The 26,129-nt window shown below is 37.6% G+C and overlaps 2 protein-coding genes across 2 annotated transcripts in view; both read right to left on the reverse strand.

Moving 5' to 3' along the window:
• The window catches only part of LOC109399231 (alpha/beta-tubulin-N-acetyltransferase 9), a 29,246-nt gene that overhangs the window by 2,018 nt on the left and 1,099 nt on the right, over positions 1–26,129 (reverse strand). The gene's annotated exons all lie outside the window — the stretch shown is intronic.
• LOC109399229 (lambda-crystallin homolog) lies at positions 659–9,911 on the reverse strand. Its single transcript, XM_062854118.1, has 3 exons — positions 9,541–9,911; positions 1,289–1,667; positions 659–1,225 (listed from the first exon to the last, which is right to left on the reverse strand). Exons 1-3 carry the CDS (start codon positions 9,582–9,584, stop codon positions 701–703), a joined length of 948 nt encoding a protein of 315 aa, XP_062710102.1. The 5' UTR covers positions 9,585–9,911; the 3' UTR covers positions 659–700.

Genomic DNA, 26,129 nt, shown 5'->3' on the forward strand with positions numbered 1-26,129 from the left:
GTTTTAGGTGTGGCAAGTCAGTTGTTTATGCGACTTAAACAGTTCTTTGTACTTCACAACAGGAACAATCAACGGTGAAAATAACATAAAGGAATGCATCAAAAAACGACTTCTACCCATCTATCGAAAACATACGGATCCTCCATTGTTTTGGCCGGATCTGGCATCCGCTCATTACGTTTCTAATACACTAGAGATGCTCAAGACGGAAAAAGTCGATTTTGTCGAAAAATGGCAAAATCCACCAAACTTCCCTGAACTGCGTCATGTGAAAAGATACTGGACAATAATTAAGCGGCATCTCAAGAAAGATTGAAGAGAAGTAAGCTCTGTTGATTACTTCAAGAAAATTTGGTCTGCGGCACAACGAAATGTTACGGAGAAAGTTGTGCAGAATCTAATGGGAGGTATCAAGAGGAAAGTCCGAGCGTTCTTCAGAAATGCGAAATAAATGTTCAAACTCTCGTGAATTCGGCCACATGTATGTTGATTGTATTAAATAAAAAACAAACTTATGAATTTGTTCGAAAATAAATATTTTCTATTGAAAAACAGGTGTCCACTTTCTTTAATGAACAGTCCTTAATATAATCAACTTCGAGGATATCATTAAATGATTCTCAAGCAATTCGGATGTGATATACAACAAGAACACAACTTAGAATAGTACGTATTTAGTTCATCACTCTCATCCAACGGCTCAAATAGTTTTCTTCAACTGAGCCAGCTTGGTCAAGCAAGCATCTCGCCAGGCTCGTCTCTCGGGTAGCTGATCCAGTGGTACCATCTCTTCAAGTTCCTTGGCCACCTGCTGCGCCACCGGTCCCTCCATTCTCGGAGTGGCTCCCATCGTCTGACTCACGGCGTATATGGTGTTACAATACCGATCGCAATAGCTGAGCATTCCCTCGGCATTCAGGTGGGCCGTTTCCAGCGGACCCAGGAAGGCGTAGCGCATTCCCAGCCCATCGGACATGACACTGTCGATGTCCTTGACGCTCAAGATACCGTCCGCCACCAGGCGCCACGTTTCATTCAGAATGGCATACTGGATGCGGTTCAGGGCGAAGCCTTCAATTTCTCGGGACAGCGTAACGGGTTTCTGACCGATTTCCGTCATCAGTTCCCGAGTTTTGGCCGTAAATTCTGGTCTTGTCCAAGGAGCTGGCACAATTTCCACCAAAGGAACGTAGTATGGGGGATTCACTGGGTGAGAAACCAGAACCTAGAAGAATCGAAAGATTATTAATTAAGTTTGACCAAGTTTCGTCTTGCGGTTGCATCCCACCTGATCCTTGTGGTTCAAGTCCTTGCTGAACAACGACGGCATAAAAGTGCTCGTCGAACTGGAAATAATCGTATCCTTTCCTACCACCTTGTCCAAATCGCCGTACAACTTTTTCTTCAAATCCAAATTCTCCGGGACGCATTCCTGCAGGAACAACGCACCGTCCACGGTTTCCTTCAGGTTGTGCGACCCGCGAATGCACGCGAACTGTTCAGCAGCATTAAGGGTTCCTCGAAGCAATCCTTGCCGTTCCAGACTGTTCAGCTCATCCTTGGTCAGCTGGAGGGCTTTCTCGACCACCTCGGGGATGATATCGAAAATGGTGACCTGATAGCCAACACCGGCAAACAGCATGGCCCATGATCTGCCAATCAGTCCGCTGGAAAGATGGAGACGGGTTAGAAAGATGGCGATGCAGTTTACTTTTCATTCAAAATCGACATGATGTAGAAATACTCATTTGAAAATCAAGAATAGATTTTTTTACTACTCCCTCTGCCCTGGCAAAAAATACTAACACCAGCTGCCTGCCATGCGATGCTTTAGAACTGTGAAGTATCATAAAGCTCGAGGCGATAATGTTCCAGAGCTTTATGGCGCATTTTTCCGTGGCATAACGTCCAAACATGCAGATATGCCACGAAGTCCAAGAAATGAAGGCATATATAGACTGTTTCAGAAATTATAAATACACAAACGATTGACTGCCATTTCAATTTGAGAACAATAACCAAAAAAGCTTCTTTTAGCTCTTATAGTAAACATTCTAACGAAGCAAATAATATCAACTTTGTTGATGTTTTTTCAAAATTAAAAAAAAAATGGGCTCTGTTAACCCTCTAATACCCAAATTTTTGATTTTGATTCAAATATCATTTTTCGTCATCTAAAATCGATTTAAACATGTTTTGGAAGATGATTCTTTTATAATTATCGATTTTGTGAATTTCGGTTTTTGATTTTTCTTATTTTTATTTTTGACCATCCCCACACTTTTAAATTTTTCCTGGAAGCCTATTTTGGAGACGGATTTTTTTAGATTTTATGATTATTGTTGAAATATTTTTGTTCTAATTTTTTTTCATAGGAAATTTCATTTTCCGTGTAATTTTAGGAAAAATCATTTTAGAGTGTATTGATTTGAACTATTTTACTATGATGGTATGATTTGGGAAAAATTTAAAATATGTAAATTGAAGCGATTCAATACAAAATACACAATGACTACTGAAAGGTGGCTAAAACATCAATTTTTCAATGATTTTTAAAAATTGTAAATAAGCTTCAAAAGACACTAAAAACCATTTTGCGATATACACAATAGTCCTAAACATCAGCCAAAAATATAAAAAAATGATTGTCCACAGAAAAAAAAATACAAAAATTCTCAAACTATACCCCGTCTAAAGGCGGGCTTATGTATGAGAGGGTTAACTAGATGATTAAAATTTGAAGTTGCAAAAAGCGGTCAAAAAATATAGCGAAGTAGAAATGAAACAAATCCCACAAACAAAATATTTAATTTTCAAACATAATGAAAGTTACCAGTTACCATATCGATAAGAAAAGATATTTCTGGCTTGGTAAAAGTAATTTTCACTGGAATATTTGATGAACAATCATCATTGGGCGCCTTCTCAAAGCAAAAGTTTTTGTTTCAAATTACTCAACAACACCAGTAGCAACTAACGTTGAGTAAAAGAATGTCTTAACTACTGTTTACTGCATTTGTTTTTAAGGTATGACGAGCATTCACAGCATTCAGGGTCTCCAGTTAGCCTAGTGGTTAAGTTGCCTTCAGGCGTTTATCATTATTTAGAAAAAAAAATATTCTAAAATAACTAAAAGAGTACATAACTTGTAAGAAGTTTGACAACGTACATATTCCAAATCAGAGACCTCAAATTTAGTCAAGGTGATTTTAGCACAAACGAACATTGTTCACTTAGGTGATCAATGTTATCCCAAATCAACAAAATCAGAAATGCGATTCAAAAGTTTATGTAAACGTTTTTCAATGTTACGGAACACTTTTAAAAGTAGCTTAACACGTAGGGGAGACTGAGGAGACTTGATCCCTGGGGAGACTTGTTCCCCCCATATTTGCTCGAAATCAAAAACATTTTTCTTCTAGCATATTTTTTTTTCTAAAACTACTCCTGGACAAACGACTATGTTTTGGCTACATGTGATTTCGATTGTACATTGTATTATTTTTTAACGACTGATGGTTTGTTTTCAGTCCTTCAGAAATCTTTTAGGCGATTCCGAAAAATCTCAATAATTTTGTGAAAATTGAACCAAAACGTGTCAAAATTTCACAGCACATAGTTTAAATAAAATACTTTCAAACTTATTTTTCCAAATAAGGCTGTTGTTATCATATTTTAATTAATTCAGTCTAGTATACACAACAGTGACATGGGGAGACTTGATCCCTCGAGGATTACACACACATTATACATGTGAAAAATAAAATTCTATTCGGAAGCCTCTATTTACTTGGAATTCTAGTCTATTCAACGATAAAATGAGTCAGATAATTATAACTTTAGTACAAACCAAGAAAAGGGGGATCAAGTCTCCCCATTTTGAAAATACGGCATATCCTTAAAAATTTAAGGAAATCTTACAATTTCAAACATGCCATATTCATCGAAGATACAAGAAAATTAGAAAAGAAAATGAATAGGAAGACTCTGGAATTATTTTCCCTTTAAATAAACCATGTGCTCAAAGGGGGATCAAGTGTCACCCAGTTTTGAAAAACACATCATAAGACATGCCTCCATAAGAACACAGTTTTGAAAACATTAACAATAATTTAAAGTCCTTCTGTTGTGTATAAACTTGCAATAGATGTTTATCTGCCATTCTGTACGAAAAATCTAGTTTTGTGTTTTTTTTTCTTAAAGTTTCAAGTAAATTAAGAAAAAGGGATCAAGTCTCCCCAGTCTCCCCTACTAAGAGGGCCAGAACATGTTTTAAAATGTAAATCATGTGACGTTTGCTTTTGTAAGGAAACTATCAGAGAAAGATCGAAAAAAAATATCAATATTACCACGGATTACGGTAATTAATTTAGTTCCGCTAGATTGCAATCCTAGCCCTATAGTGTAGCGGTTTCCCAAAATTAAAAAATTCTTGAAGTTTTTTTTTCAGAAGTTCCTACAGAAGTTTTTCTAAGAATTGCATAAAAAAATCCTCCAAGATTTCGTTCAGGAATTTCTACAAAGTTTCTGTGAGTCATTTCTTTATGACTTATGAATGAGTTATTTCCGATAATTTTTTTTTCGAGATTTTCTACTGGAAGAGTTTTTTCTGACAATGCTTTAGAAAAGATTGGTTCAGGGATTCCTTCAAGATTTCTTTCATGGTATTTTCAAAAAGGGCAGTTTAGGACTTCCTCTACTAGTGGTTTCTTCAGAGATTTCCCCAAAATGTTGATTAGTGATTCCTCCAAGAATTCCATCAGCGATTCCTTCAAGAAGGGCTCTATTGGGGATGTTTTCGCACATTCAAGCGTCTTTGATGTCGGTGTCGTGAAATCGTCAAGTTCTGTAACTGGTATTTCTTCTGGACTGCAGATGTACAACACAGATCAGTTCATCTTGGTCAATTGATTTACTGCACGACGTGAAACACAAAACACTTATTGTATTTAGGAGCCTTTGGCGGATATTTATAGTCGTTTCAATAACGCAAATTCGAGCGGGAAAGCCGAAGTGATCCTGAAGTAATGGAAAATGGTCACGCATCATGTGGCTATCTATTTGTTCGATCCTACATGACTCCCAATCTCATAAGAATCTGCTAACATCGACAAAATTGGCGCTAACAGGGGCTTCTACTATGAGTTCCATCAGGGATTCCTCCACAATTTTCATCAAGAACTCCAACAGGAGCTCATCCCGAGATTCCTCCATTAGCAGTTCCTTCAAAGGTTCCTTAAGGCGAAACTGGAAGCATTTCCTCACTTTTTTAATGTTGATTTTTTATTAAATAACGAAGCAATATTTTCAAAATCGGTTTTCGTACACATGTAGAGTATGGATCAGGGTATCTTCTGATTTTTTTTGTTGTAGAAAATGTTTTTCGTTTTTGCAAAAACCATTTTTGAACAAAATTTCACAAAAAAATGGTTTTTGCAAAAATGGAAAACATTTTCCACCACAAAAAAATTCAGAAGATACACTGATCCATACTCTACATGTGTACGAAAACCGATTTTGAAAATATTGCTTCGTTATTTAATGAAAAATGAAAAACCAAAAAAATGAAAAAATGCTTTCAGTTTCGCCTTAAGGGATTATTTGGAGTCTTTTTTTCGAAGAGTTGTTTCAGGGATTCTTCCAGATAGAGTTTATCAGGGAATCCTCCAGGATTTGTCCTTTGAGTTTTTCCACAAGTATATCCACGAGAAAAAAAAATGCACCAGCATTTCTTCGAAGATTACGTCTAGATTTATCACTTTATTTTCTTACAGATTTTCTATCAGTTCGCCTAAGATTTCCTCTCACAGTTTTTATAGCATCTCTATTTTTATTTCGCATTTCAGGAATTTCTCAGAAGTTTTTTTTTTCATCAAGGATTCCTTAATAAGTATTCGAGGATTTCTCCAGGACGAGTTGCTCAGGGATTATTTCGGGATTTATTCCTGCATACCATAGAGAGATTCAGGGATTCCTTCAGGAGTTATCCTTGGAGCTTATTTCCAGAAGTTCCTCCAGGACCAGGGATGTGAATATTCTCATCGTGAAGCAACTCGCGAGTGAAAAACCAACACAAAGCTTACTCATGATTTAGAGAGTAAACCGTGACTACGTTTATTGGCACCCGCCTGTTTCGTGAGTACGAAATTTTGTTCTAGGATAAACATATGTTATCTGTGGAAGTACCTTATATAGATAAGTGACATTTCAACACACGAACACTAGCCAGGGTGGCCACCCAGTCGGGAATTCCGGGAAAACCGGGAAAAGCTCGGGAATTCGAAGCCACCGGGAAAAAGTCGGGAAAACCTCGGGAATTGTTGCTAGCCACCGGGAATTTCCAAAATTCTAAAATTTGTACATTCTCCAGAAGCATGAGTACGTGAATCTGTGGGAAATGCAACCAACAACTGTTGAACTATATAACATAGTGGGTGAACTGGCGTAAAAACCATTCTTGGAAATTAATATCTTGTCATCGAGCCATGACAACTAAAGTTAATCATAGAGATGTTACCTAACATCACAATTTGAACAATTTCAAAGATATTCTAAACATTCTGGTGGAAATACTGGTTGAGACACATTCAAATATTTATAGATTCATGTGTCACTTATGCATTTCAGGCTGAACATGTTCCAGAAAACCCATATAGCCCATATAGCCGAGGCGGTAAACGCACGGGTATTCAGCATGACCATGCTGAGGGTGACGGGTTCGATTCCCGGTCGGTCCAGGATCTTTTCGTAAAGGAAATTTCCTTGGTTTCCTTGGGCATAGAGTATCTTCGTGCCTGCCACACGATATACACATGCAAAATGGTCATTGGCAGAGGAAGCTCTCAGTTAATAACTGTGGAAGTGCTCATAGAACACTAAGCTGAGAAGCAGGCTTTGTCCCAGTGAGGACGTTACGCCAAGAAGAAGAAGAAGAAGATGTTCCAGAAAACATCAAGCGTCTTACAAAAGTTAAAAAAAACATAACAATTAAATTAAAACTTCTTCCTAAAAAAATATCCTTGTACAATCTCTAGGAGAATACTTGATATAGCCTTTGTCATTTGAGCGAAAAGTCTTTGAGAAATTTGGACAGGATGCTGATAAAAAATTTTAATGAATGAATGAATTGTCCCAACAATAAATTAAAATTAAAAATTATGAAAAACTGGATGAGTAATTCTTACAATTTAAAAATAGTTAGTGAAAAACAATTGAAATAATATTTAAAGGGGTTCTTAGTATCTGACGGAATTCCTCAAAGCACACCTGTTGTAGTTCATAAAAGTATTTCTAATATTTTGTTTGAAAGATTTCTGTTGCTTTTCATGAAGCTCTTGGATGTACTCATTTGTTGAACTTGTGAATAGAAATGTTTGGAGAAAACTGGAGTAAGTTATCGGGAAACCCCCTTTTTGGTGAAGCTTTAGCATAAGTCCCTGGTAAAACTCCTGGTTCAGCAAATTCTCGAGAATTTTGAGTATTCGTAGTTTCCAGTTAAACTATCAATTGAAATTCTCGCGGGAGTTCCAGTGAGTATTCAAAAGCATCTGGAGTAATATAGTTATATGATTTATGGAAATAAATAATTCCCAAATAATGAATCTGCCTCTACATTTTGGGAAAAATATTTCCCGAAGAATGTATATAGTTATTCTTGCAAATAAAAAAGTTTGCTTACCAATTTCTTTGAAAATATGGACCACCCTAATTTTTATGCAAATTGGAAAGAGGGCCTTATTATTAGGGACAACTTTGCAGAAGACCATATTTACCTAAAAGCTCATTTGAAGGCGTTGAATGCATCTTTCATCGTTAATCTGGTTCGTAGACCACTGTGCACTGCTCAGCGATGAAAAGACAGGCTTGGCTGGAACGCAACAGCTCAACGGCGAAAAGGAGCAGCCAACAATGCTAATCAGCGTCGAGTCTGTTCGTTTGCTATTCGTACGGGAGGTTGGTTTGATAAAGCGAGAAAGGGTGAAAACGTATTCGTTGTCGAATGCGAATCGCATCATATTGGGAATGTTTTCACCAAATAGCAAGCTTGACCTAATCTGTGTTTTTCCTAATTTAACCAATAATTTACCCACCTGTATATATGTAAGGGGCTGTCCATTAATTACGTAAGGGTTTATGGAGGGAGGGGGGGTTTAAGAAATCTTACGCGCCATACAAAAATATTTGTGGTTTCATACAAAAAATCTTACGAAGGGGGGAAGGGGTAACGGGAAATCGCAAAAATTCCCTTACATAATTAATGGACAGCCCCTGAGTAGAGTATGTTTAGCATCATAATTGACCACACGGGTTGGTATCAGCGAAATTTTTCACTTTGTGTTTTACTGGGAAGCACTTTAAGAGTTCTTTCAGAAATTCCTGCAAAATTTCATGCCGGAATTCCTCCGTTAGATTCTCATGCAATTATTCTGGGAATTCTTCCAAGAGTTTCTCTAGGAATTGCTCCAGAGAATCCTCTGGAACTGTTGGAGAAATATGCTCGGAATTCGAAACTCCTGGATAAATTCCTGAAGAAACTCTTGGAGGAATTTCTAGATCATGACTTTATCCGGAGAAACCTCTGGACCTGGAGGCATTGTTGCAGGAAATCTTTGAGAAGTTGCTGATGAAACTCCTGGAGAAAATTTCGGAGTACTAATTATTCTGCGCGAAAACAATATTTGCCGATATTTGTGATGAATCAGTAGACTTTCCGAGTGGTTCTTCTCCTTTTTCTTTTCGGCATAACGTTTCAACTGGGAGAAAGCTTACTTCTCAGCTTAATGTTCTACGAGCAGTTCCACAGTTATTAACTGAGATCTTTTTCAGTCAATGTCCATTTTGTATGTAAATATCGTGTGGTAGGCACGAGCACGAAGATACTCTATATTCAAGGAAGTCCATGAAGTTTTCTTTACGAAAAGTGCCTGGACCGACCGGGAATCGAATCCGTCACCTTCAGCACGGTCTTGACGAATACCGTTGCGCATATAGCATCGGCTATACGAGCTTTCCAGTGGTCCGGCGTACAGAAAATAGTGTTGACGCCCACCACTTTCTTGAATTAAGGACCACAAAATCCTTTTCAAACCTTGTTAATATTTTATCGATTCTTAAATTAAAAAATGTTATTTCATGTTATCATCATGGTTCATTATTAGATAATCAAATTTATATCTCGTCTTTGAAGCACTTCAAAATAATCCAGTTTTTTTTTCAATACTCCAAACTGCCGACGCTTACAGTTGACCTGCTTTCAAAACCCCTAAAACGTTCATCGAACTACGACGGGTTCAAACCGCCTTCACTAGTCCTAATAATTGAGCATATACTTATGCAGTTCCTCTCAATCTGGCAAATTGGGACCAGTGATGTAATGGAACCAGTTTTTATGCAAGATCATAATGGATAGAAAGTCCTCTTTTAGAGCATATTGAGTAGCAGTGAAAGAAACAGTTGACCAGTGGAATTTGAATCAACTACCGAGATGTTGTAATTCACTGTTAGTTTGATATCGATGTCACATTTGAGAGCTGTACTTACCTTCCGATGATTCCAATCTTTTCCTTCTTCATCTTTGATGCCATTGTAACTTGTCCTGGTGTTTGCGTTTCAAAGAAATAACAGGTTGAAATTCTTTAATAAAAATTCACTTGGCACTATAAGACTGTTGGCGGCAGGAAATTCCCGATAATGCAAATCGAACTGAACTGAATTGGGTTAATACAGCAATAAATGCGCTAGTTAACCTGCGCAGTACGACCAACTTCGCGTGCCACAATTCGCGTCTGCACTCGTTGCGAGAGCACAACCAACTGATTGACGATGACTGGGTGGAAGCCGCGACTACGACGACGATTCTCGCGATTGTCTTGCAACGATGAATGATGAGCAGCGCCGGCGTCGCGTTAGTATAAGCTTATCATTCACCCCAAAACAGACTGGGCACTACTGAATGGTATTTGTGGTACCGTAAGGCATTATCACTTCGAACTCCGATAAAATGTGGACTTAGGTCGAGTCTTTGCCTAAAAAGAACCATCGTTCTGAAGACAAATTTGGCATTTTATTCGAAAAAAAGTCTTTGGAACCTAGCCATTGAGACTTCCAAAAGACTAAACTGCCAAATCCAAGAATTCACCAAGTACATACACTGCGAAATCAAAAGTTTGGGGTCACCCCTTCAAAAAATGTATTTTTCAAGCCCATACCCGGGTAGAGCGAAATGGCAAATGAAGGGCAAATTAAATTTTACCATTGAAATAGAATGTTTGGATGGCAAAAGTTGCTATTAGTTTGTTTGAAATAAGAGTTGAAATAACAAAAATTATAACTAAATTTCTATGGCAGCATAACAACTAAAGAATAACTGATTTTGCCATTGTAATAACAAAATAATAGTAAAAAGAATGTCAAAATAATAACATACTTTAATATAATGGTAAATTGTGTTATGGTTTTGATATTATGGTCATAGTAATATTTGTTATTATTATGTTATTATACTATTCACTTATAACTCGCCAATTACAAGTTTTACAAGATAACATGTTTTGTTATGCATGTGTCATCCTGAGCTATTCACAAAAAAAAAAAACTAAACAATTGCAAATTTTGATATGATGAAAAAATATGTTATTCTTATTAAGTTACTAGTTTGTTATTCATCTCTACCAGGGTATCTCCGCTAATTTGCGTCCGATTTTAATAAATCTAGGTATCATTCGAAAGATAATAAGTCAAAGAAACTTTGAAAATAATTTATGACCAACTTTTACAAAAATATTTGTAAAAAGTTGCAAAATTTTCTAAAAAAAAATATCAGCCGTTTCGCTGGAAATTCGATGTAACAAATTTTAAGATGTGAGCAAACCTATTTTCTGTTAGCTTTCAACTGCCTTTTACCGAATTCATCGGAAAAAATCTTGAAAAAAGTTATTTGCAAACCAATTATTGTTGATAGATTAAAATTTTGAGGTCATTCTTCAATTCAGTTTGGGGTAACTTTCGTAAAACATAGAAAACTTATTTGGTTATATATTCGTCATAAATTTTAAGAACTGGATACCCGTGCGTTTATCGCATCGGCTATATGAGTACAATTTTACATCATTCCACGGTATCTGCACATAAGAGATGTGGGATGCAAACATTGCTCGCGGTATTGGTTAGACCAGGCGCGTAAGGCTGAGAAGCTTTTTGGGTAAATCATTGTTTTAACCCATTCAACTTGGTATATTGTGTCATGTATTTTCACACAGCGTATGTTACAGATTTGAAAACTCAGTCCTTTATACTAGATTTTTAATAATTCATCTCTGATCGATAAGCTCTCAAACATACTGGGATCGGTTATCAGGTTGCAACCGTTCGTTCTTATCATTTGTTTGAATTTATGCAATATTTCACTCTATTCACTGATAAGCTCCAAGTACGTGCATCCAGTGAAGAGGTATTCTCATTTCCTACAAAATCTTGATAAACAGACACGGAAAATAATGCTGTTTACTGTTGATAAAGGCTTCCACAAGTGATAAGAACTACTCCAGAGATTTACACTTACAGAGAAGAAAGAGTACTACTATATCGCTACTTATTCAGTTCCATAACTCTCAACCAGCAGAACTAGGTTTCAGGCTATCAATGTTTATAGGAAATTGAAACGTGACGCTGACTGCCTCAGCAGAAGTCTGAAGTAGTACCATCGCGTTATCAATTTCGTACTTCTTTTTGAACTGGAAACCAATTAACCTGACTGCAGCGGGTCAATGCACGTTTGGACGCGTGAGTGGGTCGATTAGAATAAAGTGTCCACTAGGCGCAGGGTGATTAGAATTCGGAACTGATTTGTTTGACTAATTAGGTGTTATTCTGATTGACACTAATACGATAGAATATGAACCAGTAGGAAGGAAGCATGAAACCGTAGTCTCAGACAAACAGACGTAACACCTAGAACAATTTTCGTGAAAATCCATAGCTCAGTTCACACCACCATCACCTGGTGGAAATGTTTCACGAAACACTGTGTTGTGCAATATCGTCGATAGAAGGCGCTAGTGTTAAACGTCAAACGCAAATAAAAACGATGCGCGCGCCTCTGGTTGTGAAAGACACAACTGTGAAGATTAAAAATGATCGTTAAAAGCGTGGTTCATGGAAATTTCGCCATTGTTACGTCTGTTTGTCTATGCCGTAGTTGTCGTCAAAAGCCAAAGTCAATTATCATTGAATACCAAATTCGTTATAAGCAATCGAAAATCATATACACTCATTGCACAATTATGGGTCACTCAAGGAACAACCATTTCATAATATAAATCGTTTTTCATACAAAAATAACACTTTCATTATTTTTATTTTATATTCTCTTCTTTGAAACCCCTTTTTATTGTTTTAAATAAAAATATGCTTGTAAAATCCACTTTAGGCTGTGAAAATTACTAAAATGTTGGTGAATAATGAAAACCACAATAATGGGTCAAAATTGGCTGTGTAACAATTATGGGTCAATTTGCTGCCTATTATGGGTCACTCAAGAGAAATCGGCTCAACAATAATGTTTTGTCTATTTTTTCAATGAATGATCACTTATTCTCGATAGATCAACTATAGTGGAATCCAAAACTGGCCTCAAACCTCTTAACGAAGCGTGTTTTCACGATTTGAAATCAATTTTTCAAAATTGGGACAAATTCTCCAACACAACCACCGATAAACGCCTAAAAGTATGCAATGCCCATGTACGCAGAACTGTCAATATTATGCTGCACAAAAAGTGACCCATAATTGTGTGATTTTCGGTGTTCCTTGGCACAATAATGAGTCACTTCAATTTTGCCTGAAATAAGCTTTAATTAGCTGCAGTCACATGAATTTCTACACTAAGAACGTAAATTATACCTTTGTTCTGGTGACGATACCATTTCGCACATGAAAATCACTCAATCTCGCTTTTACAGAGCTTACGAATGCAGCGCACGCACTGTCCGTTATTCACAATCGAAGCGTTACTTTGACAGCTAGTTTTGCGCCGAACAAAAGAATATTGAAAATATGTATTTTTTATGTATTAGCCCGTGTGCGATACGTATAGTGACACAAAACAAATCAACTTATGAACGAAAAATAATGATAGCTAACAAAAACTTGCAATTAATAAGTATTTATCTATCAAAGTGAAAAGTGACTAATAATTGTGTGTGACCCATAATTGTGCAATGACTGTACAGTCTGGGATCATTTGGACGGAGGGACCTTTTTGGGTACTTTCTGCTATAACTAACACAATTTCTAATCAATTGATTTGAATTTTTGAATAGGGCTAGCTACTTTACATAGGAGTAACTCTCGCTGAGACCGGCCCACTAGGTATTTGCACCTTGTCTTTAAAAATGCTTAAGTTGGCGATTTTCTGAAAGTCCTCGCCAAAAAAGTAAAGAAAAAGCATTTGGTTACTCAATTTGATGGACCCCCCGTTAGTTAGAGGCACAACAATTTTTGCAGATCCTTCGATTTTGCTCAAATGGTGGCTCATTCAAAACGTTATCACTCGAAAGTTTCTTCAAAAACCACCTCAAAACGAAATGTTGTTGAAAAGAGGAAAGATATAGAGCTACTATTTACATTTATAAAAAGTTGGGTCGGCCATATTGATCGGCCGCCATCTTGATTTTTTACAAGGTTGCGACCATTCATTTGCAAAGATTTACATTCATTTGCTTTTATCTCAGTTCAGAAGCATGCTATCGAAAAACAATGTATGGATGAATTTAACCTTGTAATTTTATCTAAAAGTTTGCCGAATAACATTGGGGTCGCAAACGTATACCAAAGTCGTGAGCGAGCTGTGAGGGCAACTCTCCACGCGGTGAATGTAAATTTCATTCACGCTGTGGAAAGTTGCCTTCACAGCTCGCTCACGACTTTGGTATGCGTGTGCGACCCCAATGTTATTCGGCAAACTTTCAGATAAAACTGCAAGGTTAAATTCATCCATACATTGTTTTTCGATAGCATGCTTCTGAACTGAGATAATAACAAATGAATGTAAATCTTTGTAAATGAATGGTCGCAACCCTGATTTTTTATACCAAAACTTTATTTTCACCATGATAGCAACCACCGATTTTCGAAATTTTTGTGTCAATTGAAAGCTCAGACATTTATACATATACATAACATATCAAAAAATTAGAAATGTATTTTTTTCCTATCAAAAGTTAGCTGCAGTTTTGTAAATCAAGCCACGTTTTCTCCATACATTTCCATGCGCACCGGCAACGACATGCAACAGCATCAGAGTTTACGCCTGCATGTATACACATACACACTTGCAGCATAATCTGGGAAAATTGGAGGTTCGTTTCCGTTTTTGACTGTTTCTCTCTGAATGATGCGGACATTGCTTTTATAACTTTTTTAGTGTTTTATAAAGCTTAAGCCTTCAGCTTTCTATTAGTGGGTTAAGAATTTGAATTCGTGTTCGTAATTACTGCGAAATAACGCTGCATTTATGTAAACGACCGGCACCTGGTAAAGTGCGCAAAAGTGACATGATTTACATAACTTTTGAAAGGAGAAAAAGACAGCTCAATTTTTTATATGTTGTGTATAAATGTCTCAGCTATCAATTGATGCAAAAATTTTGAAAATCGGTGGTTGCCAACATGACGAAAGAAAAGTTTTGGTATAAAAATCCAAGATGGCGGCCAACATCAATATGGCCGACCCAACTTTATATGTATAACTGTATTATTATAATTATTATTGTCTTTATTAGGGAGAATTTCAGCCCGATGCTGGTTCATCTCCATGTATAACTGCTACTATTTAGCTATATCTTTCCTCTTTTCAACAATATTTCGTTTTGAGGTGGTTTTCAAAGAAAATTTCGAGTGATAACGGTTTAAATGAGCTAACATTTGATTAAAATCAAGGGGTCTGCAAAAAATGTTGCGGCTCTAACTAACGAGGGGTACATCAATTTGAGTAATCAAACGCATTTTTCTTACTTTTTTGGCAGGGCTTTTCAGAAAATCAAAACTTTAAGTATTTTTAAAGACGAGGTGTAAAAAGTGGGCCAGTCTGAACGAGAATTACTCCTATGCAAATCTCTAATAATCTCTCAACAAGTACTTTTGAAATTCCTAGAGGAGTTCTCTTTGAGATTCGTGCAAACATTTTCTGTCCCTATGATTCTTCTGAGTAATATCTTTAGATTTTTGAGTTCTTTGAAATTTCTCAAGGATTTTTTCTGAAATTTTGTAGAGAAAAACTCTTGTCATTCCTTAATAAGTTTCTCTTGAGGGTTTCGCAGAAGTTCCTTCGGAAAGATCACCAGGAAGATTCTCTAAAAACTGCTTCGGGATTTCCATTAACAGTTCCTCCAGGAATGCTTCCATGAATTTCTTCTGAGATTCCTCTAGAAATTCCTAAACGGTGTTCTTTAGGAGTTTCAGCTGACATAGTTCTAGGTAACCTCATGGGTTTTTTATTTCTATGCAATCTCTTGGAATTTTTCAAGACTAGCTTTTAGGTTTCCCCTGGGGTTCGTTCTGGGATTCCTCCAATAATGTTTCTGAAATTCCTCTGGGAGGTGATCCTGTACATACGAGTCCGCCCAGCTATCTCTTGGAATGTGATGAGAGTGCCTGACTCCTGGGATATCTCCAGGTGTTCCTTCTGAGCTTAAACCAAATGTCCCTTTTTATATACATCCCTGAGTTCCTAGTTCAGAAGTTCTAGCAGGTATTGGAATTCATAGGTGAATTCATGCTGGCTTTAACCCAAGAGAATCTCTTGAAATTCATCCAGGAATTTCCCACCCAAACGTTCCTTCTGAAACTCCTCGAGGAATTCCTCCGGGATTCCTTCTGGGGTTTTCCCAGATATTCTTGCTGGGATCTTTGGAATGTCGCCCTTTTTTGGATTTCCATGATAGTTCCCACTGGGATTCTTCAAAGAAATCCTTCTGGAATGTTTACATGAAATCGTTATTGGTGTTAGTCCTGGAATTTCTCCGGGAGTTCCTTTTTTTTCTCCCCTGTTGAGGAAATTAAGCCACTGCGTCCAATAGGCTGAACTTTTGTGGCATGTCCTGTTTTGATATTCGCATCTAACCAGCTAATTACCATGTGTCAAGTAATCAGCTACTGCCACGACGCGTCGTCTCCCAGTCAGGTGCAATGGAATTGATAAACTCCAAGACCTTCCCAGGTTTTGAAATCTCACTGGGTTGCAAGCAACCACTAAGAAATCTTTGCCTGCGCGTGTATAAAGCACCACAACTGCAAAGCAGATGTTCCGAGGTTTCACGTTCCGTATTACAGAAACGACAGATACCACTCTGAATATGGCCAATATTTTTCAAGTGATACCTGCTCGGGCAGTGTCCAGTTACTAGACCAGTGTATGTACATAGATCTCTCTTGTTGAGCTCTAAGAGCTTTTTGGTTTTATAAGCATTTGGTGTTATAAATCGTTTTGACTGATTGCAATTTTTGACATCCATCCAATTGGATATCACCCTCTGCTCAGCCCAGCGTTTCAGGTCCATTTTAATTGTACAGTTTCTTGTAGAGTAGTTTATTTCCTTTAGAACTCCAGCAGCTCTCTCTGGGAGTAATGCAGGACTTTCTTCTAGAATTTATCCTCGACTTCGTTCTTCGATTCCTCCAACAGCTGCTGCTGGATTCCGTCCTGAGTCGTCTTGGAAATTTCTGGATTTCCTCTGGGTTTCATCTAACAGCTCCTTCTTGAAAATTTTCAGGAAATCGTTTTGGGAATTCCCCAGGACTTCCTTCAGAAAATTCTCAAGAATTCCCTTCTGGAAGCCCTGCTGGAGTTTGTTCTGGAAAACTTCCACGAGTTCTTTCTATGAATCCTTAAAGAGTTCCTTATGGGAATTCTCTAGGAGTTTCTTATGTAAATCTTCCTAAAAAAGAATTGAAGTGTCAAATATTTTCTTTTTTTGTGAGAATTTCCCTGCGTGCTGCGTCTGAAATTTTGACCATTCATTTACAATATATTGATACATGATGTAACGTTATAAAATATTCTATTTTCTCACGATGAATAAAATTATACCGGTTTAACGTTTTCACCCATATAGAGGAAAATTAGTAAAATTTACAACACCACACAAATTAGTTATTTATGTAGCGAGTTGCAAAAAGTTGATTTTTTTTTCAGCACGAGGCTGTGGCTGGCCGAGTTGGATAAATAAATACGAAGAGTGCTGAAAAAATCGATTTTTGCAACGAGTTCCATACACAATTTTATGCAATGTTTTATTCAATCTACAACTCATTTGAGTTGCATAATGTTCATAATGGAACTTAAAGCAGTTGCATAATGAACATTTTGTAGCTATTTCTGATTATGTAACTCATTTCAGTTGCATAATGAACCGGTACGGAAAAGTAGGCCATTATGATACTGAAATGAATAGTATAATATAGAAATTATGATACTGAATTGCATAAAATACTAAATGTGTTCTTTCCTTATTTCAAATGAGATCTAACATATCTGATTAAAGATATCTTGAGAACAGAAGTAGAAAATCTTTGAACCTCAAAACTAAAATGTAATGACATTGATGTAAAAAAATAGGATATGTGTTCCATCAGCAATCTCACGCTCCCATATTTATCTTTTTTGAAAACAAGCGATTACGGCAGCGATTGATTCCGTTGTTTTTGTTTTCATGCGTGCTCACTTCTAACAAAAAATACAAAAATAAAAAAACAAAACAAACAACGCTTCAATCCTTTCGTAGGATGAAAATGGGAGCCACATGCTTAATAAGGGAATCAATACCCTAGCATTTTTTGTAAAAGATCCAAAAACTGTCGATCCGTCATAACTTATTTCTACGTCCAAAAACTGCCCTTTTTTTTAAAGACTTTTGAAGCATTTGTACAGAGAAGAGAAGGTCATCTCCGGAGTCAGAAATTGATAACTATTTCATGCTGTTGGTCGCGACACCTAGCGGTTGAAATCACACTTTTTACACGGAAAATTTCAACCGTGTTAACACCAAAGAGCAAAGTATTTCGGAGGCATGTACACCAACTGAAAAACTGATTCACAAAAATATTGTGTTTAACTATTAGAATGTATTTTGTGGGCACAGTCAAAGTTGCCTATCTTTTAAAACCGTAAATAGGGTTACAATAGTGGGGGAATAATGTATAATATCATTATGATAATTAAAAAAAATGATAAAACGACATTATTAGGGACAATGGAAATTCGCGGCAAAATTTCCTTAATTTCGCGGCGTACTATTGTGAATTTCGCGGCAATGTCGTGGTCCCATGTTTTTGACCATTTTGTCGAATAAAACTTCAATTTTGCTTATCAAATTATTTGGTTTTGTGAGACAAAATAATAAATTCATCGAAAAAGTAACAAATGAGGGGCCCAGAATTAAAGGGGTGTAAGTTACCATTTTGTCGATTTTGAGCTGAGCATATAAAAAAATTCTACAAGTTTCAAGCTTTCAGGAACTTTTTTTAAGATTATTTTTACGATGATTAGAAAAATTACAATTAACCGTAGAAAATTGGTTCAATTTTGTAACTCCATACATTTAGTATGGGATGAAAAATTAAAATTAAAAAATTAACCTCATTTACTCGAAAGTGGGTTTTTGTCACTTACAGCCCTTTGCTTCTAACCCACTCAAATTGTCAAAAGTTAACTGTCAATTTGTGCCAAAAATATGAAATTATTGGAAGTACACGCCAAGGAAAAGTTACTTTAAAATGAGTAAGATTCACACAAAACTGAGCTAAACTGGAACAGCTCAAAAAATGAGTAAATTGCATTTCCAGCGATAGCGCTGGCCCAAGTGCAAAAATCCAACTGGTTTAAAAAACGCGGGAGTTTTTAAATATCGCGGCCAAAGCCCAATTTCGCGGATTTCGCGGCTTCCGCGAAATCGCGAATTTCCATTGTCTCTAGACATTATTATACCTTCTTAGCAGCCTGCAATTACAAAAAAAATCTTTGGTACGATGGCAGACGTACCAAAGATTTTTTTTTTAATGCAATAGTGGTCGAAACAACAATTTATATGTTCTCAATGAACCAAAATTTCGAAAAATAAGAGAATAAATTAATTAATATGACGTCATTTTTTCATTAATTTTGATTATACCTGAAAGTTACCAATTCACTTTTAACTCTGCAGTTGTTTTGACGTTTAGACACGATGGAAACGAAATAGGTAGAAACAAAATAAATCGAGTCGATTTTTCACGCCTAAAATTTATCACTTTTCGTGTAATCGGTTTGTTCTAAGATGTCCTTTTCTTCTCTGATTTGTATATTGTTGATAAACGTACAAAGTTTCATTCGATTCGGTTCACTGGTCTCCGAGATATGACAGTTCAAAAATTGGTTGTCTAAACAATAGTATTTTACGAGAACGGCTCTAGCTTCGCGAAAGATTAATCAATCGAGCTCGAATTTGTACCAATAATCACAGGTTCACATGAGCATGAGCATGAGCATAGATGACGCACAATTCGTAGTTGCTACTCCGTGATTGACCAGAGCAATCGAAATTGCACAAGAAACCAATGAATAGGGCTTGGGACTAGCTTACTATTCTCAATGTACACAGGTCGAGAGCTCTCAACTTTAATAAGGTCAATAACGGCGCCGGCCACGTCCTTACGGTCATCGAGGATGGAAGGGAATGTTAGTAAGACAAACGTTGTTAACCTTCCTTAGTCCCTAAAAAAAGTTACAAATAAGACCCTGGGGTCATTTTTGACCCCCAACTTTGAACAGCTCGCAAAAATCAGTGGCTTGTCCGATTTTGGATCTCTTTGGCTCAAATGAAAGGGCCACAAGTCTAGTTTTCAAAACCACCGGAGAAATCCGGATTTGGCCACTGTGGCCACCGGGAACCTGCTTCAACTGAAAAATGCCGCTTTAGAGACCCTAACTTTGACAGGCTATAACTTTGCAACCAAACAAGTAATCAGGACCGTCCAAGAATCGTTGGAAAGGTAGTTACGTGGACTTTGATTACAGACATTAATATTGACTAATTATTGAGAACCGGTTCCGGAAATCCGGAACATCCGAAATATTAGTTTTCATTGTTGCTATGTGCTTGAAAATCCACGAATGTATTCCCTCTATACTTTTTATTGCATAACTTCTCTGCACACTTCACTGAAATGAGAAACATATTGTTTTGGACCATTTTTGGAGGGTTCTGGGCAGGTCTGGTCAATGCTAAACGGGTTACAGGGACTCCGGAAGGTGGTCAATTGGGTAACGACAATGAACTTCGTATAGGTTTCGCTCCAAAGCCCGGTGCCAGATGGTTCAACCTTCTTCTGCTGCTCTTGTGATTCGAAAAGAGATTGATTGTCAACTTCTTCTTCTTCTTGGCATAACATCCCTAATGGAAAAAAGCCTGCTTCTCAAATGCTCTCTTGAGTTTTATGAGCATTTCTACTAGTATTTATTTAGAGCTTTCTCTGCTAATAATTATTTTACATATGTATATCGTGTGGCAGGTACGAAGATACTCTATGCCCAAGGGAGTAAGGATAATTTCCCTTACGATAAGTTCCTAGTCCAACCGTAAATCGAACCCGTGTCCCTCAGTATGGTCATGCTGAATGCCTTTACAGCTATGGTTATAGGGACCCCAAATGAATAGTCATATTAGTTCCACGTGGTCACCGTAGTGGCCACCGGAAAAATCCATATTGTATTGCTCTCAGATTTTTACAACAAATGTAGGCATTACCAATAAATGTATAGATTTGTAAATTTTGGTTAGTATTTTCACAACAACAATTAGGCCGTTACAAATATTTATTTAACTTTTTGTCCCACCCCCTGGTCGAGGGGGTAATAATAATAAACCATTTAATCTGGAAAAAATTGAAAACTCATCGGATTTGTTACAGAATGTTTAGCAAGACCCGATATTTTGATAAATATTTTTTAATCTGCCCCCTCAAAATGCAAAATCATACCAAAAATTTTTGAAGGGGGGGGAGACAAAAAGTCAAAATGAAATATGTATCCACCTTATTGTTGATGTAGCAATCTAACTTCCAAAAAACAAAATGTACTCTCACTGGAAATGAACTCGAAATTTGTTATTGCAAATTATAAAATACTAAGATGAAGTAATGAGGAGGTTTCATGTCTGTTGGAGGAAGGATTGTTGAAAATTGCTCTATTCCAGTGGCTTTTTCCATCTCTGGTGAAAATAAAACAAAAATCCTTCGGGAGCTCCCACGAGGAGCTTCACTAGGATTTCCGGCAGAATTTCCACCAGGAATTCCTCACGGAGTTCAAACGAGAACCTCTCATGAAGCTCCATCCATTATTCGTCTAGAAGTGCCCGCAGGAGCTCCACTAGAAATTCCTCTAGATCGATGGTGCTCAGCACTTTACGCAATTCATCAACAAAATCGCTTAGTACTTATCGAAACCCACTTCAATGACAAGCAAATTTGTACATATTCAAACTGAGGCTTAGTATCGAGGCAATTCAGTAGTACAGGGTAACTAAACTGAAATAAGTTTTGCAACTTTTCGTAACTTGACGAACTTCTGCAAAAATGAGTGTGGCCTCCGGGCCTCCGAGCAAATCTCGAAAGATTGAAAATATAACTGAGTTGTTTCTCCATAACCAGCTAGCTACAACACCAGGCGTTGGATAAACCGTAAATTTGTAACACATCTCTTCAGTTTTTATAGATTTCTAATCAAATGTTGCGAAAAATACGAAATGCGCTGAGCTCCACTGCTCTAGATGTTGCATTGGTAACCGTTAAGGAGTTCCATAAGGAATACTTCCAGTAGTCCCACCATCAATTCCACCAGAAAATGCAGCCGGAAATTCTCAAGAAATTTCAGGAGTTCTGATCGAAACTCCAGTAGGATTTACAACAAAAATTCTTATAAGCGTTCCACCTCGAATTTCTGTATTAGTACCACTGCAAATACGTGCAGGAGTCGCATCTTCTAGTACTTCCAGCGAGAATTGCTCTAGAAGTTTCAACGAAAATGCTTCTAGGAGTTGCACCAGCAATCCTTCTAGAAGAGGATGCCCCGGAAAGTCTCTCGCCTGTAGTCATGTTTTGAACCAAGAACTGTTTCCAAAGTAATAACGGGAATGCCTCTAGGAGTTTCTCAGGAAAATCCTCTAGGAGTTCCGTAACGAATTCTCCTAGAAGTTTCAAATAGACTTTCTCTAGGAGTTCCACTCTAAATGTTTTCAATTATTACTTCCACCAATTACATTAGTTTACAAAAAAAAAACGAAAGTCATGAACTTCTATCATCGACCAAAAAATAGAACAAAAATCGATTTCAAATCGACAGCCTTGTATGGAAAGTCAAAAAAATTTCGCTCTACTGTATTTTTTTCCTTCACGTTTTCGAACTCAGGGCATGCTTCTACTTTAAAAATGATCATCAGCTTACCGAGTTCAAGAATGTTGAAACTAGTGTTATTTCTCTAGTAGATCCACTGGGAATTCCTCAAGGAGTTCCTGTCAGAGTTTCACTGGGAATTTTGCTCAAAGTTTCAACGGAAGTACTGCCAATTACACCGGAAGTTTCACTCGAAGATCCTCTATAAATACTTGTAGGGCCCCCTCCGCTAATATCCAGAAATTGTAGCAGTTGATCCACCGTGAATCCGGCTAGCAAATCCACTGTGGCTTACTCCCGTATATTCACTCCTCTAAGACTTTCACCAGAGATTCTCCTAGGAGTTACAGCAAGGATCCCACTAGGAAATCGACTAGGGATTCGTATAGAGAATTTCTCTAAGAGTTGCATCGATTATTTCCAGAATCTGCATCGGGAAGTCCGGCAAGAGTTATACCGGAAATTCATGTGGGAATTATTCTCGAAGTTCCACCGAAAATCTGTTCAGAAATCGTTCTTAAAGTTCCAAAGAGAATTTTCTCAAGAATTCCTCAAAATACTTCTCTATGTGTTCCACCGTAAATTTCCTCTAGAAGATAAACTTTTAATCCCCAGAAAAGTTCTGTCAGGAATTCCTTTGAAAGCATAATTCACTGGGGATACTTCTCGAAGTTACAATCTATAATCATATAGGAGGTGCACTAGAAATTCCTAGCAGGAGTACCGCAGAGAATACTAAGTAATTACTGTAGAAGTTCCACTGTACATTCCTGCAGGAATTCCATCGAGAATTTCTCTACAAGTTTTACCAAATAGTGCTCTAAAATTTTCGCATGAAGTTCAGCGGAAAGTCTTCTAAAAGTTTCTTCGGAAATTTCCCTGGACAGCATCAAGTTATTACGTAATACTTAAATTATAATTTTTGGACCACTCCCCCTCCATAACGCATTTTTTTGTGTGAATATCCAGAGTTCCACTCTATTTTTCTTGGATTCCCACCGTAAGCTTGTTTAGAAATAGAATCGGATTTTTTGTGGGAGCTTCATCAGATAGTCTTTCAAGAGTTTTTCTGTGAATACCTGTAGGAGCTCCGCAACATAGATGCTTCGTGTATTCCTCTAGGAGCTCCTCCGTAAATACTTCTTGAATTTACAATAGTTACACTGGATATTCCCCTAGAATTTATAGTAGATATACCCAAAGGAGTTTCCCCGGGAAATCATCTAGGAGTTCCACTAAATGCTATATGTTTCTGGTTCAAAGTTTTTATGGATGCTCCACATGGAATTCTTCAAAGATTTTTATTCGATTGTTTTTAATATTTTCATCGGGAAACCCTCTAAGATTTCCTACCGAAAATCGTTGAGGAGCTTCACCGGGAAATTCTGTAATAAATGCACCAGGCGTTACACCAGTAATTCCTCCAAGAGATAATTTTATTATTTCTTAAATTAAAAAAAAAATAAACACAAGCAAAAAACAGTACCACCAGGAATTCCTCAAGGATTTCCACGGGAATTGTCCTAAGAATTGCACCGATGATTCTTCTAGGGATTCTACCATAAATCTCTCTGGCAGGAATTCCTTCAGTAAATCTCTAGAATTTCGTTCAGTAGTCTCTCATGAAATTTCTTTGAGCGGTCGTCCGAAAATTCCTTCAAGAGTTCCTTCGGATTTTTTCCCATACATTTTCCACTCCTTTGATCACGTGGAACTAATATGACTATTCATTTGGAGTCCCTATAACCATAGCTGTAAAGGCATTCAGCATGACCATACTGAGGGACACGGGTTCGATTTACGGTTGGACTAGGAACTTATCGTAAGGGAAATTATCCTTACTCCCTTGGGCATAGAGTATCTTCGTACCTGCCACACGATATACATATGTAAAATAATTATTAGCAGAGAAAGCTCTAAATAAATACTAGTAGAAATGCTCATAAAACTCAAGAGAGCATTTGAGAAGCAGGCTTTTTTCTATTAGGGATGTTATGCCAAGAAGAAGAAGAAGTTGACAATCAATCTCTTTTCGAATCACAAGAGCAGCAGAAGAAGGTTGAACCATATGGCCCCGGGTTTTGGAGCGAAACCTATACGAAGTTCATAGTCGTTACCCAATTGACCACCTTCCGGAGTCCCTGTAACCCGTTTAGCATTGACCAGACCTGCCCAAAACCCTCCAAAAATGGTCCAAAACAATATGTTTCTCATTTCAGTGAAGTGTGCAGAGAAGTTATGCAATAAAAAGTATAGAGGGAATACATTCGTGGATTTTCAAGCACATAGCAACAATGAAAACTAATATTTCGGATGTTCCGGATTTCCGGAACCGGTTCTCAATAATTAGTCAATATTAATGTCTGTAATCAAAGTCCACGTAACTACCTTTCCAACGATTCTTGGACGGTCCTGATTACTTGTTTGGTTGCAAAGTTATAGCCTGTCAAAGTTAGGGTCTCTAAAGCGGCATTTTTCAGTTGAAGCAGGTTCCCGGTGGCCACAGTGGCCAAATCCGGATTTCTCCGGTGGTTTTGAAAACTGGACTTGTGGCCCTTTCATTTGAGCCAAAGAGATCCAAAATCGGACAAGCCACTGATTTTTGCGAGCTGTTCAAAGTTGGGGGTCAAAAATGACCCCAGGGTCTTATTTGTAACTTTTTTTATGGGAGCGCCCTTCTCTCTCTCTCTTCTTGGCGTAACGTCCTCCTGGGACAAAGCCTGCTTCTCAGCTTAGTGTTCTATGAGCATTTCCACAGTTATTAACTGAGAGCTTCCTCTGCCAATGACCATTTTGCATGCGTATATCGTGTGGCAGGCACGAAGATACTCTATGCCCAAGGAAGTCAAGGAAATTTCCTTTACGAAAAGATCCTGGACCGACCGGGAATCGAACCCGTCACCCTCAGCATGGTCATGCTGAATACCCGTGCGTTTACCGCCTCGGCTATATGGGAGCGCCCTTAGGGGTCGTTTAAAACTTTTTATTTTTGGGAAAGGTTTATTTCCGCGAAAAAATAATTGTCAGAAAATTTCAGATTGCTAGGATTCGTTAAACAAAAACTACAGAGCATTGAAATTCTAAAAAGGTCAAAAAAGACCCCAAGACCTTACTAAGGTTAAAAAGACCGCGAATCGCTGCATCTCCACGTTTGTCTCAGGAAGGAATTTTTTGTTAGTAGGGTAAGGTACATTGTCAGTCCGGGAGTCACCTATGGTTGGTGATATGATTTGACAATGGATCAATATACACAAACCGCCGTTAACAACCGACCACTTTTCGACGCAAGAACTAGCCAAAAAGAAAATTCTATCGCGCGTCTCCACTCCACTAGGGAGCAGAAACCTTTAGCACGGGGGTGAATCTTCGTTACGAAAAGCACTGCTCGTTTGATAGTTTGACACTAGCGAACCTGGTGGTGGAAGTCAAGCTTTAGTCTACAGCGAGCATAGGAAGGCGGCGTAGCACGCTTTGATGATTTTTAATTTCCCCATGGAAATTCATTTCAATCTAGTTCTCCAAGTGACAATTTAATGCCTTCCACCTCGAAACTTCAAATTTGTTCGAAGATACACATCTGTTCTGTGCCTTTAGTCTATTCCACACAGAAATACACTGAACGCGACTCACTTGTCGGCGCCCGGATTTTTTCTCGACCGGCGAACCCGAAGTAACATTTTTCACTCTTTTGTGTAAATGCAAAAAAT

The sequence above is a fragment of the Aedes albopictus genome, chromosome 2 (assembly GCF_035046485.1).
Source record: "Aedes albopictus strain Foshan chromosome 2, AalbF5, whole genome shotgun sequence".
NCBI lineage: Eukaryota > Metazoa > Arthropoda > Insecta > Diptera > Culicidae > Aedes > Aedes albopictus.